A 16800-nucleotide genomic window follows, 5' to 3' on the forward strand; every position below is an offset into this window, starting at 1 on the left:
TTTAGTTTAATAAGTTCTTTATAGATCTTGGACACTAGCCCTTTATCTGATAGGTCATTTGCAAATATCTTCGCCCATTCTGTAGGTTGACTTTTAGTTTTGTTGACTGTATCCTTTGCTGTGCAAAAGCTTCTTATCTTGATGAAGTCCCAATAGTTCATTTTTGCTTTTGTTTCTTTTGCCTTCGTGGATGTATCTTGCAAGAAGTTACTGTGGCCCAGTTCAAAAAGGGTGTTGCCTGTGTTCTCCTCTAGGATTTTGATGGAATCTTGTCTCACATTTAGATCTTTCATCTATTTTGAGTTTATCTTTGTGTATGGTGCAAGAGAGTGGTCTAGTTTCATTCTTCTGCATGTGGATGTCCAGTTTTCCCAGCATCATTTATTGAAGAGACTTTCTTCCAGTGCATAGTCTTTCCTCCTTTATCGAATATTAGTTGACCATAAAGTTCAGGGTCCACTTCTGGGCTCTCTATTCTGTTCCATTGATCTATGTGTCTGTTTTTGTGCCAGCACCACACTGTCTTGATGACCACAGCTTTGTAGTACAACCTGAAATCTGGCATTGTGATGCCCCCAGATATGGTTTTCTTTTTAAAAATTCCCCTGGCTATTCGGGGTCTTTTCTGATTCCACACAAATCTTAAAATAATTTGTTCTAACTCTCTGAAGAAAGTCCATGATATTTTGATAGGGATTGCATTAAACGTGTAAATTGCCCTGGGTAACATTGACATTTTCACAATATTAATTCTGCCAATCCATGAGCATGGAATATTTTTCCATCTCTTCGTGTCTTCCTCAATTTCTTTCAGAAGTGTTCTATAGTTTTTAGGGTATAGATCCTTTACCTCTTTGGTTAGGTTTATTCCTAGGTATCTTATGCTTTTGGGTGCAATTGTAAATGGGATTGACTCCTTCATTTCTCTTTCTTCAGTCTCATTGTTAGTGTATAGAAATGCCACTGACTTCTGGGCATTGCTTTTGTATCCTGCCACACTACCAAATTGCTGTATGAGTTCTAGCAATCTTGGGGTGGAGTCTTCTGGGTTTTCTATGTAGAGTATCATGTCATCGGCGAAGAGGGAGAGTTTGACTTCTTCTTTGCCAATTTGAATGCCTTTAATGTCTTTTTGTTGTCTGATTGCTGAGGCTAGGACTTCCAGTACTATGTTGAATAGCAGTGGTGAGAGTGGACATCCCTGTCTTGTTCCTGATCTTAGGGGAAAGGCTCCCATTGTTTCCCCATTGAGAATGATATTTGCTGTGGGCTTTTTGTAGATGGCTTTTAAGATGTCGAGGAAAGTTCCCTCTATCCCTACACTCTGAAGAGTTTTGATCAGGAATGGATGCTGTATGTTGTCAAATGCTTTCTCTGCATCTAATGAGAGGATCATATAGTTCTTGGTTTTTCTCTTGCTGATATGATGAATCACACTGATTGTTTTACGAGTGTTGAACCAACCTTGTGTCCCGGGGATAAATCCTACTTGGTCATGGTGAATAATTTTCTTAATGTGCTGTTGGATCCTATTGGCTAGTATCTTGTTGAGAATTTTTGCATCCATGTTCATCAGGGATATTGGTCTGTAATTCTCCTTTTTGGTGGGGTCTTTGTCTGGTTTTGGAATTAAGGTGATGCTGGCCTCATAGAACGAATTTGGAAGTACTCCATCTCTTTCTATCTTTCCAAACAGCTTTAGTAGAATAGGTATGGTTTCCTCTTTAAAGGTTTGATAGAATTCCCCAGGGAAGCCATCTGGCCCTGGACTTTTGTGTCTTGGGAGGTTTTTGATGACTGCTTCAATTGCCTCCCTGGTTATTGGCCTGTTCATTTTTTCTATGTCTTCCTGTTCCAGTTTTGGTAGTTTGTGGCTTTCCAGGAATGCGTCCATTTCTTTGATTGCCTAATTTATTGGCGTATAGCTGTTCATAATGCTTTTAAAATCGTTTGTATTTCCTTGGTGTTGGTAGTGATCTCTCCTTTCTCATTCATGATTTTCTTAATTTGAGTCTTCTCTCTCTTCTTTTTAATAAGGTTGGCTAATGGTTTATCTATCTTATTAATTCTTTCAAAGAACCAACTCCTGGTTCTGTTGATCTGTTCCACAGTTCTTCTGGTCTCGATTTTGTTGAGTTCTGCTCGAATCTTTATTAACTCTCTTCTTCTGCTGGGTGTAGGGCCTATTTGCTGTTTTTTCTCTAGCTCCTTTCTCTGTAAGGTTAGCTTTTGTATTTGAGTTCTTTCCAGTGTTTGGAGGGATGCTTGTATTGCGATGTATTTCCCCATCAGGGATGCTTTTGCTGCATTCCAAAGATTTTGAACGGTTGTATCTTCATTCTCATTAGTTTCCATGGATCTTTTTAATTCTTCCTTAATTTCCTGGTTGACCCTTTCATCTTTTAGCAGGATGGTCCTTAACCTCCACGTGTTTGAGGTCCTTCCAAACTTCTTGTTGTGATTTAGTTCTAATTTCAAGGCATTATGGTCTGAGAATATGCAGGGGACGATCCCAATCTTTTGGTATCGGTTCAGACCCGATTTGTGACCCAGTATGTGGTCTATTCTGGAGAAAGTTCCATGTGCGCTTGAGAATAATGTGTATTCAGTTGAGTTTGGATGTAAAGTTCTGTAGATATCTGTGAAATCCATCTGGTCCAGTGTATCATTTAAAGCTCTCGTTTCTTTGGAGATGTGCTTACAAGACCTATCAAGTATAGAAAGAGCTAGACTGAAGTCACCAAGTATAAGTGTATTATTATCTAAGTATTTCTTCACTTTGGTTATTAATCGATTTATATATTTGGCAGCTCCCACGTTCGGGGCATACATATTGAGGATTGTTAAGTCCTCTTGTTGGATAGATCCTTTAAGTATGATATAGTGTCCCTCTTCATCTCTCACTACAGTCTTCGGGGTAAATTTTAGTTTATCTGATATAAGGATGGCTACCCCTGCTTTCTTTTGAGGACCATTTGAGTGGTAAATGGTTCTCCAACCTTTTATTTTCAGGCTGTAGGTGTCCTTCTGTCTAAAATGAGTCTCTTGTAGACAGCAAATAGATGGGTCCTGCTTTTTTATCCAGTCTGAAACCCTGTGCCTTTTGATGGGGTCATTAAGCCCGTTCACGTTCAGAGTTAATATTGAAAGATAGGAGTTTAGTGTCATCATGATATCTATTCAGTTCTTGTTTTTGTGGATTGTTCCACTGAACTTCTCCTTAAAGGGGAATTTTAAGAGTCCCCCTTAAAATTTCTTGCAGAGTTGGTTTGGAGGTCACATATTCTTTCAGTTCCTGCCTGTCTTAGAAGCTCTTTATCTCTCCTTCCATTTTGAATGAGAGCCTTGCTGGATAAAGTATTCTTGGTTGCATGTTCTTCTCTCATTTAGGAGCCTGAATATATCCTGTCAGCCCATTCTGGCCTGCCAGGGCTCTGTGGAGAGGTCTGCTGTTACCCTGATACTCCTCCCCATAAAAGTCAGGGATTTCTTGTCTCTTGCTGTTTTAAGGATCTTCTCTTTATCTTTGGAATTTACAAGCTTAACTATTAAATGTCGAGGTGTTGAACGGTTTTTATTGATTTTAGGGGGGTGGGGGATCTCTCTATTTCCAGGATCTGAATGCCTGTTTCCCTTCCCAGATTGGGAAAGTTTTCAGCTATGATTTGTTCAAATACATATTCTGGCCCTCTGGCCCTTTTGGTGCCCTTGGGAACCCCAATTAAACGTAGGTTTTTCTTCCTCAGGCTGTCGTTTATTTCCCTTAATCTATCTTCATGGTCTTTTGTCTCTTTTTTCCTCAGTTTCCCTCTTTGCCATCAACTTGTCTTCTATGTCACTCACTCGTTCTTCCACCTCATTAACCCTCGTCATTAGGATTTCTAGTTTGGATTGCATCTCATTCAATTGATTTTTAATTTCTGCCTGATTGGATCTAAATTCTGCAGTCATGAAGTCTCGTGAGTCCTTTATGCTTTTTTCTAGAGCCACCAGTAGCTGTATAATAGTGTGTCTGACTTGGCTTTCTGACATTGAATCGTAATCCAGATTTTGTAACTCTGTGGGAGAGAGGGCTGTTTCTGATTCTTTTTTTTTTTTTAATTTTTATTTATTTATGATAGTCACAGAGAAAGAGAGAGGCAGAGACACAGGCAGAGGGAGAAGCAGGCTCCATGCACCGGAAGCCCGATGTGGGATTCGATCCCGGGTCTCCAGGATCGCGCCCTGGGCCAAAGGCAGGCGCCAAACCGCTGTGCCACCCAGGGATCCCATGAATCCCTGATTCTTTCTTTTGAGGCGAGGTTTTCCTTCTAGTCATTTTGCTCAGTGCAGAGTGGCCAAAAACAAGTTGTATTGGGAAAAGGAGAAAAAGAGAGGAGAGAAAGAAGGAAAGAAAAGAGAAAAAGAAAAAAGAAAAAAGGAAGAAAAAAAGAAAAAAGAGAAGAAAAAGAAAGAAAGGAAAAAAAGGGTGGGGGAAGCAAACAAATCAAAAAACAAAACAAAACAAAACAAAAAACCTTAAAAACCAAAAACCACGGGGGAGTATCTTATGTTTGTGTAGACTTTAAGTCCCTTGACTTCCCCTGGAACTGGTCCGTCCAGCTGGTCTTCTGGGGGAGGGGCCTGCTGTGCTGATTTTCAGGTGTTAGCACTTGGGGGAGCTGCTCTGCCCCCTGCCTGGTGCAGGGCTCAGCGGGGGCTGTTTATCCCGTGAGGCCCCAGGAGGAACAACCACAGTGGCGGCGGCCAGCTCTGGAGCCCTGGAGTCAGCTCCCGCAGTAACTAGGAGCTCTACGTCCGCAGGGCCTGGAGGCTCCGGGGCGGGGCGCTGATCTGCTCAGCTCGGGGCAGGAGCGTCCTTGCTGTCCTGGGCCCTCCCGGCCTCTGCCTGTCCCGGGGGAGGCCGGATCCTGGGCTGTGTCCCGGCGTCCTGTGCTCCGGGGCCTGCGCTGTTGGATTCGCCCTCCGGCCGCACAGCCCCCTCCGCGGAGCCGCCGCCCGAGCCCCTCCGAGCTGCTCCGGGTCCCGCCGTGCGCGCTGCAGCCCTTAGGGAGCTCGGGGCACTCTCCCCGGGGCGCAGGTGTCTGTTAGTGTCCCCGGGAGCCTGAGGGCATCCCCGCCCTCCTGGGGTCCTGCTCTAACTCCCTGCGGGCCTCTTTCCGCCCGGGGAAGGTTGGTGCAGCTCCTGCTTCTCCGGGACGGGGCTCTCCTGTCCTGGGGACACTCATCGGGCCTTAGACCGGCTCCTCGCGGGGCCCCTCCCCCTTGGATGCCTTTTGTTTTTTTTTCCCCGTCTTCCTACCTTGATAGAAGCGCGAACTCTTCTCACTGTAGCGTTCCAGCTGTTCTCTCTTTAAATCTCAGACCGAATTCGTAGATTTTCAGGATGATTTGAAGGTCACCTAGGTAATTTGGTGGGGACAGGTGATTTGAGGACCCTACTCTTCCGCCATCTTGCCCCTCCTCTGTAGTCTTCTTTCTGAATGAATTTGTTTATTCTAGATATTTCATACAAGTGAAACCACACAATATTCATCCTTTTGAGTCTGGCTTATTTCACTTAGCAGAATGTTTTCAAGGTTCATCCATGTCAGAATTTCCTTCCTTTTATGGCTAAAAAATATTATTTTATATGTATATACCATATTTGTTCATCCACCTAGCCATCTGTTGATGGATACTTGGGTGTTTCTACCTTTTGGCCATTATGAGTAATGTGGTAATGAACATTGGCATACAAGTATCTGAGTCTATCTCTCTCTCTTTTTAAATATTTTATTTATTAGAGAGAGAGAGAGAACACAAGTGGCAGGAAGGGGCAGAGGGAGAGGGAGAAGCAGGTTCCCTGTTGGGCAGAGAGCCCGACATAGGGCTTGATCCCAAGACCTCAGGATCATGACCTGAACTGAAGGTGAGACTCTCTTGAATTCCTGTGGGTATACACTTACAAGTGCAATTGCTGGTTCATGTGGTAATTCTGTTTAGCTTTTTGAGGAACTACCAAACTGCTTTCCATAGTGGTTTCACCATTTTACGTCCCCACGAACATCATATGAGGGTTACAATTTCTCCATATCTTTGTCAACACTTTTTTTCCTTAAAATACACACACGCACATACATACATATATATTCACTTACATACACACAAACATATATGGCCACCCTAGTAGGTGTGAACAGTTACCTCCTTGTGCATATATGTGCATGTGTGTTTTAATCAAAATGAAATTCACATAGCATACTATTAACTATTTTAAATGTATGACTCAGGGCATTTGTACAACCACCACCTCTCTCTGGTTTCAAAATTTTTTCATCACCCCAAAAAACCACTCCATTAGTAATCACACTGTGTTCTCTCATCCCCTGTTCCCTGGCAACCACTAATTTACTTTGTTTCTATGTATTTGCCTGTTCTGCATATTAGCTTCTTTCATTTAACATGTTTTTGAGGTTCATCCATGTTGCAGTATGTATCAGTATTTCATTCCTTTTTATGGCTAATATTCCACCACACAAACATACCACAATCTGTTTATCCACTCATCCATCAATGGACATTTGGGTTGTTTCCACTTTTGGCTATCATGAATAATGCTACTATGAAGATCTGTGTACAGTCTTCTGTGTGGATATACTTATTTTCATTTTTCTTGGATATATACCTAGGAGAATTGCTCAGTCATATGGTAATTGTTTAGCCTTCTGAGGAACCACCAAACTATTTTCCATAGCAGCCTCATCATTTTATAATTATGATCAGCAATGTATGAAGATTCCCCTTCTCCACATTCTGACACTTGTCATTTCCATAAAAAGTATCTATATTTATATACATATCTCTATCTTAGTGAACATGATAGTGAACATGAAGTGGCATTTCATTGTGGTTCTTTTTTTTTTTCATTGTGGTTCTGATAAGCACTTCCTTAATAACCAATGATGTTGAACATCTTTTTATGTACTTATTGGCATTCTCTATCTCTTCTTTGGAGATAGATCTATTCAAATCCTTTGCTCATTTTTATTTTTTAAAAAGATTTATTTATTTTGGAGCATGAGCAGGGGGAGGAGCAGAGCGAGAGGGAGAGAATCCTTAAGTAGACTCCTCACAGAGTGTGTAGCACAGTGCAGGGCTCAGTCCCATGACCCTGAGATCATGACCTGAGCTGAAATCAAGAGTCAGATGCTTACCCGACTGAGCCACCCAGGCATCCCCCACCCTTGCTCATTTTTAAATTGGGTTGTCTGAGTGCCTGGGTGGCTCAGTCAGGTAAGCGTCTGCCTTCTGTAGCCTGTTTCTCTCTCTCTCCCCTTGCTTGTGCTCTCTGCCAAATAAATAAGATCTTTAAAAAATTGGGTTGTTTGTTGTTGCTAAGTTGTAAGAATTCTTGGGGCACCTAGGTGGCTCAGTGGTTGAGTGTCTACCTTCTGCTCAGGTCATGATCCCAGGGTCCTGGGTTCGAATCCCACATCAAGCTCCCTGCTCAGTGGGGAGCCTGCTTCTCCCTCTGCCTATGTCTCTCTCTCTTTGTGTCTCTCATGAATAAATAAATATTTTCTTAAAAAAAGTTGTAAGAATTCTTTATACATTCTGGATACTAAACCCTTAACACATAAATGATTTGCATATACTTTCTCCCATTCTGTAGGTCATCTTTTCACTTTCCTGATAATGTCTTTCAATAGACAAAAGTTCTTTTTATGGAAGTCTTGTTTCCTACAACTTTGCCAAATTCACTTATTAGCTCTAGAATTTTTCAGTGGATTCCTTGGAATATTCTATATGTAGAATTGTGTTCTGCAAATAACTTTACTTCTTTCCGATTTGGGGGTCTTTTCTTCTTGTTGCTCAAATGCTCTGCCAGGACTTCAAGCCTACGTTGATTAGCAGTAGTGAACTTACGAATCCTTAGCAAGGATTCCTTGATCTCAGCAAGTGTTCAACCTTTTCCCATAGAGGATGCTAGCTGTCAGTTTTTCATTGATGCTCTTTATTATGTTATGGAAGTATTCCTAGTTTTGAGTGTTTGTGATAGGGTACTACATTTTGTCAAATGTCTTTTCTGTATCAATTGATCATGTGGTTTTATTCCTTTGTTTATTAACGTGGTGTATTACATTGATTTTCTTTTGAACTATCCCTTGTATTTGTGATAAATCCCACTTTAATCTTTTAAATGTGCTGTTGGATTTAGTGTCTTATAAATTTTTACACCTATATTCATAAAGGATATTGGTCCAGTTTTTCTTCTTCTTGTGTCATCTGTCTGCAGTTCACTTAACTTGAAGTCCATAACTAAGATGAGAAAGAAGCTAATTCTGTAATTCTGAGCTGATCAGTACCAGATAAAGAATATTATCAGAAGAAATTTAAAATCTTCCTGAGACATAAAATCCATGACTTACTTTAGTGATTTAAACTTGAGATTTTCTTGGGTTTACTATAGAGAACACTATATAGTTGGCTTGAAAGAGATATCTGTCTAGAGTTCCATGATGGTTGCTTATTGGACAGAATAATAACTTGGCCTCACAACTCCCTGGGATAGAAGGAAGTTGAAGTTCTCGAGAAGGAAATGGGGAGTAAAACACAGAACGTGAAGGGCATGAGCTCCCTAATACAGAAGGCTTTTCTTGACTTTTTTCATTCCACCTTCCCATTTGAGAAAAGTTAAATTTTATTTTCTATTTTCAAAAAAATCCTCTCAACAATGTATTTCTGGAGCAAAAAGCTCCCTGCCTATGTTTACATTGACAGTTCAGATATGTTAACACAGACCTGCATCAATTCCTAATCCTCATTCACACTGTTCCCTAGTACCCAGGGTAAAGAAGGGGAATGGGTGTGGAGTGATGCCTGCACAGCAACAGCTATACAGCAAGCTAGTGCCTGAGTAGAGCTGGGAGTCCTCAAGACACTTCCCTCCTGCCAATCTCACATACTTATCAAAATACCACCTGACAAAGGCCAGAATTCAGGCTTGAGTATGCTTAGGAAGAACCTGCTGCACAGCAGGGAAACCCGTATGTTCACAGCTACTGAGCTGACCTTATGCCATGTCAGGCAACACACCTACTCACCACAGTGCAGCCTGGGCACCGTCAGACCAGTGTGAGAACTAAGACCTTAGATGTGGATATGGAAGGAGGTATGCACACACTTACTAGAAAGAAGAAAAACTGGTCCTTTGGCATCTTCCAGTTAGTTCTTTCTGGCCTGGATGAAGGCTCAGGATGCTTTAGCAGTTTGGCAAGCCTGTTCAGATAAATTTAACATTGAAAGCACCTTCCTGTCTCAACTCCTTTCTACTAATTAAGTGAAACTAGACAGTAGTGCTGGCTCATTCCTTCAGCTTCACATTTTTACACACACCTACTATCCATGACAAGCAAGCTGTGAGAGCTGCCACAGAAGCCCAGTCTCCAGTGTCATTAGATGGAAGACTAGGAAGAAAGGGTGGCTATTTCCAGACATGCAAACTGTAGAGCTGTGGGCCAAGCACCTCCCCAAGGATTTCAAGGGAGAGGAACTGCTAGCCTCCTCACTGCTGTGACCCTGACTCTGCTGGGGCCTTTCTTGAAAGCAGCTCGGGAAGTGCAGGTGGGTTAGGGATAGGAGTCTTCTTGGAGCTTGGCCATCCCAGGGTCAGCCAGCTCTGGGAGTGAAGGAGTCCAGCTGATCTTTTAACTGTGCAAGGATAACTGCGTAGGGTACCACAAGCTTATCCATAAGTTATTAGGTTGAGCCATAGGAAATTGCCAATATTTGACCTTTGAAAATGGCAATTTCATACAGTTCAACCCAAACTCTTAATAAGGGGAAAGGCAAGAAATTGAAGCCCAGACTATTGTCTGCAGATTTTATTCAATCTATTAGAAGCAGAATGTTTCCTAGAATGTTAGTCTCCCAATTCATTTTTTCATCTTCCATATTGTTTAGGGTTCTATTATGGGTTGAACTGTGTCCTCCCAAAAGGCCTAAATCCTAATCCCCACTACCGCATAATGTGAGCTTATGAAAAAAAAATTTTTTTTAAGTAGGCTCCACATGTGGAGCCCAATGTGGGCTTGAACTCACAACCTTGAGATCAAGACCTGAGACCAAGATTTAGATGCTTAACTGACTGAGCAACCCAGATGCCCCAGAAATAAGGTCTTTAGAGGTAATTAAGTTAAAGTGATGTCATTAGTGTGGGCCCTACCAATGACTGGTGTCCTTACAAAAAGGGGACATTTTGCCAGAGGCAAGATCATGATGTGGTGGCAGGAGTGATGCATCTACAAACCAAGGAATGGTTAAGGCTACCAGCAGCTAGGAGAGAGGCTTGAGCAGTTCCTTCTTTCAAGCCTTGAGACGGAGCTTGGCCTTGTAGAAACCTTGATTTTGGATTTCTGGTTCCCAGAACTGTGAGGCAATGAGATGTTTATTGTTGTTTTAAGATTTTATTTACTTATTCATGATAAACATAGAGAGAGGCAAAGACACAGGTAGAGGGAGAAGCAGGCTCCCCGCTGGGAGCCCAATGAGGGACTTGATCCCAGGACTCTGGGATCATGTCCTGAGCCAAAGGCAGACGTTCAACCACTGAGCCACCCAGGTGTCCCAGATCTTGTTTGAAATCACCCAGTATGTGGTACTGGGCCACATTACTAACGTTATGGTCCAAATGTTTATACCCCACCCGACTTTTTCCTTCCTTCTTTCCTTTTCTTTTCTTTTCTTTTCTTTTCTTTCTTTCTTTCTTTCTTTCTTTCTTTCTTTCTTTCTTTTCTTTCTTTTCTTTCTATTTATTTATTTATTTATTTTTTTCCACCCGACTTTATATGTTGAAATCCTAATGCCCAATGTGATGATATTAGTAGATGAGCTGTAAAGAAATATGTAAGTAACAAAGTGGAACCCTCATGAATGGCACTAGTGCCCTATTAAAAGAGGCTCTAGAGAAATCTCTAGTCCCTTGTATACCATGTGAGGAGACAGTGAGAAGGTGTTACCTATGAGCCAGTAAGCTAGCCCTCACCAGAAGGTGACTGTGCTGATGTCTTGATCCTGGACTTTCTAGGCTTGAGAGCTGTAAACAGTAATTTCTGTTGTATATAAGCTACCCAAGTCTATGGTATTTTGTTATAGCAGCCTGAAAGGATGAAGGTACCTAGGAAGTAAATACAGGCTCCTTCCAGTGATGATAAACTATGTTATTGGTAAGACACAATAGGACAGCTCATGTTAAAAATGGTATAGTTGTTTAATCTGTAGGATCCAGATTTGAGGTATTTATTCCTACAGGAACTAGTTGTGAGCTTCCTACTGTGGCCAAAAAGATTCTGTTTAGATACAATAAAGCTAGCTTTGTCATTTATCTCTCTCTCTCTCTCTCTCACACACACACACACACACACACACACACACACACACAAATACACACTCCTCCCTCTGGTTTTCTGGCATTGTCAGGTTTGTGGTAAGAGTTTCGATATGAATTTTTTCTTCAGTCGGCAATGGGGCAGACATCATGCTTGTGCAACCTTAAGGAGCCCATTCAAATTTAGGAGCACCAGAGACTTCTCCTAAAGAGACACAAAGGATTGCTGATGCTATCACAGGGAGCCCTTTCATGTCAAAAAGTGTAGAAGTGGAAACAGAGCCCCTGGGGTTGTATTCCGGAAGATTTGTCCAGGAAGATCAGTGGCTTCACCCTCTAGGGGCCTCAAAAGCAGGTCAGGAGAGCAGGATCAGGGATAACAGATTCTTCTGGAGGGAAGGTGAGCCTATTGCAGATTGGTGTAGAATGCACCAGAAGCTCTTATGTCAATTTTTTTTTTAGGATCCAGTTTTACAAATGTGCCTAAACAAACAAAATAATAGAAGGTGATTTTAAGTCAGCTGACTGTAGTCAGATAGGACTTCTCTGAGTAGAAAAGTATATAAAAGGAAAGGGATTTTGATTCATATTTGTACCTTCGATCTATGGGCCTACTCTCATTTCTCAGTCAAATTAAAAATCAGCTTTTGACTATCACAACACCATAGTGCCTCTGGGAACTCAGTCCTCTCCCACTTGGTCATTTAATGGTTCATTACCACTTCCATTAAAGATAGTTAGGAAAGGGAAAGGTGAAATTACAACTAAGCCACATGGAACCTTGATACTGAAAGTGTTAGGGAGATAGGTTGCATAAACCAAAGCCTGGAATGAAGTTTTAAAATTGACTATGGATTCAAATTATTCAGGATCTTATTCCTGCTTCTTTCATCCATCATTTCTGTAAACAGCTGATACTTGGTGGGGGGTGAGGAGGACACAAAAAGCATTAACGATAAAGGAAAAATAATTTAAAGACATTAGCTTAATTTAAAATACAGAAAGAACTCCCATAAGTCAGTTAAAAAGACAAAGAAAGAAAGACAAGATAAAGGGAAAAAAATGATAAAGAAGTTGAACAGGAATTTCACAGAATGGGAAACAAACATGGTGAAAAAATATATGATGAGATGCTCATCATGTGATGCAAGTCAAAATCACACAAAGATAGCATTTTATAACCACCTGATTGGCAAAAACCCAGAAGGCTGACTTTAACAATTGCTAAAGAAGATAGATCAACAGAATCTCCTATTGCTGGTGGGAGTGTAATTCGGTAACAGCTTTAGAAAACAAGTCTGGTGTTTCCCTGTGAAGCTTAACACTCAACATTTAACTATGCGCCAAGCTCTTGCCCATGTACAACACCAGAATGCTCATAGAAGCTCATTCATAAGAGAGTCTGAGGTCCACAGAGGCACCTGGGTGGCTCAGTTAGGTGACCAAAACTCAATTTTGGCTCAGCTCATGATCTCAGGTTGTGAGATACAGCCCCATATCAGACTCCCTGCTAGGTGGAGCCTGCTTAAGATTCTCTATCCCCCCTACTCTGTCTCTAACAAAAGAAAAAAAATGAAAAAGAGTCCAAGGTCCACGATCAGAAGAGAAGATAAATCCACCATGATATAGTCACATAGTGGACTATCATTAAGCAGGAGCAATGAGGAAACTACAAGACAACAACAGAGTGAATGTCAGTAACATAAGCTGAATGAAAAGAAAACCAACCCTCAGACAAGTACATATAGCAGGACTTTTTTTTTTTTACAAAGTTCAGAACAGACAACTAAACTATACACTCCTGAGGTACACACAAATATCCTTGATAAAATTCACTAAAATAAAAAATAAGGTATAAGCAAATATAACACTGTATGGTAATGACACTTCAGAAACCTCAGGAGGAAAGCAGGAAGATGAGATGGGAAAATAATTAGGTAGGGGTATGATACTAAGATTCTGGTTCTTGGCTGATGGTAGGTTTCAGGGTGTTTATTAAATTAAAAAAACAAATACATTAGTGAATGAATAGATAAAAGATGGCTGTTTCATGCACCGATGATGCCTGTGTGTCCTAACTCAAAGATTCTGATTAACCCAAACTGGGCACCTGAGGTCCATTAAAACAATACAGAACAGAAACCAACAAAAAAACCCTGGATATCTAAATTAACTCATCTAAATCTGAAGCACGGAATGTAAGGCTTCAAGGGCTCTTTCCTGTCAGAGCAGGGGGCTGCGGGTACTCAGGGATGCAATCTGGAAGCACTTCTGGTAAACTGCCTGCAGAGTCCAGAGGGAAGGGACCGTGTCTTCCAGACAGCAGCAGCAGCATGTTGTGGTTTCTTTCCTCGTTTTAAACAAAAACTCATATTTATACACAAGTTTGCATTCTTTTTCTTAAATTTCTTAAATTTCTTAAATTGTGCAAGCAAAACCTAGCTCCGGTCCTAGTAATCCACTGATATAATCACATCACAAGGTGCACTCCCTCCACCTTCTGGTCCTCTTCCTAGAGGAAATAAATGTTTGTGTAGCATTCTGGAAGGTCTATGCAACACAAATATACACAAAATATACAGGTATTTTCCCTTCCCTGTTATTTTTTATTTTGAAATGTCATCCTGACAGAAAAACTGTAAGACTAGTACAAAGAAGAATGGTTTCCTCTGGAACCACTGGAGATTAACTCGCCAAAATTTGTATAAGATGACAATATATTAAGTCACTCATGATGTTATTTCTAAGAGCAAAAGACTAGGCAAACACTCATGTCTGAGATCTCCAATTCCAACCCAACACTACAGGGTGCATTCTAGTTTTTACTCTTTCATATCTGGAAATCCCCTCTCTGACAGGAACCTGGCTCCCCTCTCAGCTGTCAGCCTGTGTAGATGTCACTGCGTTCCCCATGGGCTTTGACACCAATAGGAAGCCATACTTTCCCCTACTTGGGCTCTGCCGCCCTGTGCTGGGCCACTTGCTCATGTGGACATCCTCTTCACTCCACTAGGGCTCACAGCTCGCTGTGGCCCCAGATCAATCCCAAGCCTACCATGCTCACTCTACCTAATGGCTTTTGGAATACATTTTTCGAGAAGGAGGGAAGGGGTAAAATGGAAAGAGGAAGAAAAAGGAAGAGAATGCAAAAGATCTCTCTACAGTTTCTACACTAATGACAGCATACTACATTCACAGTCCTGCACCTTGTGTTTTCATTCAATATATACTAATGAAATAGCCCCATAAAGAATTTCCTTATTATTAATGGCACCATAATATTCCACAAAATTTTTTTATGCCACACACAATATGGTTCTTCAACCAGCCTCCTATTGATGGTATCTCTGTTTTGCCAATCTTCTGCTATTCCAAATAACTTTACGTTTATGTATAAATTAACACAATTACTGTGACAGTAGAGCAACTTATACACTGTAATTTTACAGTTTAGTACATCTGTAGGATAAAGTCCAGGAAATGGGTGAAAATGAGCACACAAGTTTGTAGTTTTAATAGATTTTGGCAAGTGCCTCTCTACCAGTAATGCTTAAGAATACCTTTAACTTATTTTTTGCATGAGAGAGAACTGAGAATTTCTGGGCATTTGTGGGTGATAAAACCAAATCAAAACAAAAACAAACCCAAAATCTGACAACTCCTAAGCCCCCAAACACAAAACCCAAGAAAGTCCAAAGCAAATTAAGGCAAACTACATAATGAGGCAGTGGCAATTCCTTACTTGTTGCCTCTGAGTACAGGGTCTTCTCATCCATGCTTCGGATATTACAGGAAACAAACAACTTCCTTCCTTCAACTCTATCAAGCTGGCAATTTATCACAACAACAGAACAAAGAGGGATAGGCCTGCAGAAGAAACAAAAAGGAGACAAAATTAGTTTTTACTAAATTTATGTAACATTGAGATGATCAAGTGCTCGTGAAGGGGTAGAAACTCTAAGAGCTGGTGTGTGTGTTAGTAAAACTGTCTCAGATAAAACACCCTTTTTCCTGGGCTGAACCCAGTGGCCATGCACACCCCCTTCCTCCTGAGTGCCTCTGATTTCAGGTAGCAAGTGGGCACCTGGTCCAAGCTGTCTCGGGGCTGACTTCAAAGAGACCACTTGGGTTTCAGATTTGCGATGGCATAGGCTGTCCCATCTGAAGACCCAGCGCAAGGTCTGAAGGATGCTGGGATCATTTAAAGAAATGAAAACAAGACCATGGGATGGTCCCATCAGCTCTCTCATTTTCTAACATAACAAAAATTTCTCACCCTATCCCTTTTAGGGTGACCATCACTAAAAAGGCATCCAATGACAACAAACTGCAGGCAATGGCTTAATGTACTAAGCAAGGGCTGTCCAAGAGACCTTTCCATGGAGATAGGCATGTTTCACCTCTGAGCTGTCCAATACAGGAGCTCCCTTACAATGAATACCCAAAATGTGGCTGCTGTGAATGAAAAATGTAACCTTAAAATTTATTTAATTTTAATGAATTTAAATTTATTTTATTTTATTTTTTTATGATAGTCACACACACACACAGAGAGAGAGAGAGAGGCAGAGACACAAGCAGAGGGAGAAGCAGGCTCCATGCACCGGGAGCCTGACATGGGACTCGATCCCGGGTCTCCAGGATCGCACCCTGGGCCAAAGGCAGGCGCTAAACCGCTGCGCCACCCAGGGATCCCAATGAATTTAAATTTAAATTTAAATAGCTACATGTGACCAATGGCTATAGTTACTCTTAGGGAATCCTGGAGACAGGGTGCCACGATGAAAAAGTACCTTTTCAAAGGTGAAATTTTATTTGGCAGAAACATAATGTGGAGCAGATGTATTCTGTGCTCCTGCAGTGCCACCATGTACAGGACTACTCCAGGTGGAAGGAGTCATCACAGTGATTCCCTCTGCCGAGTTTCTCTCCCATTAGCTTTTCCTGAACTTCATGATGGAACAATCGAGCTTTGCTTTTTTTTCTTTAAACATCTCTTTATATCATCTTTTATACTGTGTATCTGATTATCATGATATCTTAAGTCTCTAAATCTATTATTTATTCTTTCTGCTGATTCTCACTTATGGTTGTTTACTTCCTCATGTGTATTTTATCTTTGTGTATTTGGCACAGATCTATGACTCTAAAGGAAAAATGTCCTTCAGAATTTCTATGTTGCTAGCAGAAGTCTAATCCAGGGCTTCCCAATTAATATGCCACGAATAAGTTGCAAAAATGCTGAGCTATCGATTCTTCACAGCTGGCTAGCTACTACTAATCAGTAGCTGCTTTGTCTTTGTATCTTAATATGTTAAACACGAAGTATGACATTTGAATCAGGTGTTAGGAAAGTATCTGACCTGAGTAAGAGGCAGTCTTGCTTCTTAGGAGTGTGGACAAAGACATCTCATGATTGACACTGTAATTTA

General features: G+C 41.2%; 2 protein-coding genes across 4 annotated transcripts in view; both read right to left on the bottom strand.

Annotated features, from left to right (window-relative positions):
* Positions 1-15227, bottom strand: part of THEM5 (thioesterase superfamily member 5) — a 35306-nt gene extending 20079 nt beyond the window's left edge. Inside the window, exons 1-2 of one of the 3 annotated variants that reach the window (XM_055312568.1) lie at positions 15111-15227; positions 5303-5402 (exon numbers count right to left, since the gene is read on the bottom strand). The gene's annotated coding sequence lies outside the window, so the exon portion shown is untranslated. Of the gene's footprint in view, positions 1-5302; positions 5403-9170; positions 9262-15110 lie in introns of all 3 variants that reach the window. The other 2 variants (XM_055312570.1, XM_055312569.1) reach the window with 2 other exon arrangements.
* Positions 11233-16800, bottom strand: part of THEM4 (thioesterase superfamily member 4) — a 43120-nt gene continuing 37552 nt past the window's right edge. Inside the window, exons 5-6 of the mRNA XM_055312571.1 lie at positions 15111-15235; positions 11233-11851 (exon numbers count right to left, since the gene is read on the bottom strand). Of these exons, the coding sequence (XP_055168546.1) occupies positions 11775-11851; positions 15111-15235 (202 nt within the window). The 3' untranslated portion in view covers positions 11233-11774. The remainder of the gene's footprint in view (positions 11852-15110; positions 15236-16800) is intronic.

This window comes from Nyctereutes procyonoides, unplaced genomic scaffold, assembly GCF_905146905.1.
Source record: "Nyctereutes procyonoides isolate TBG_1078 unplaced genomic scaffold, NYPRO_anot_genome, whole genome shotgun sequence".
NCBI lineage: Eukaryota > Metazoa > Chordata > Mammalia > Carnivora > Canidae > Nyctereutes > Nyctereutes procyonoides.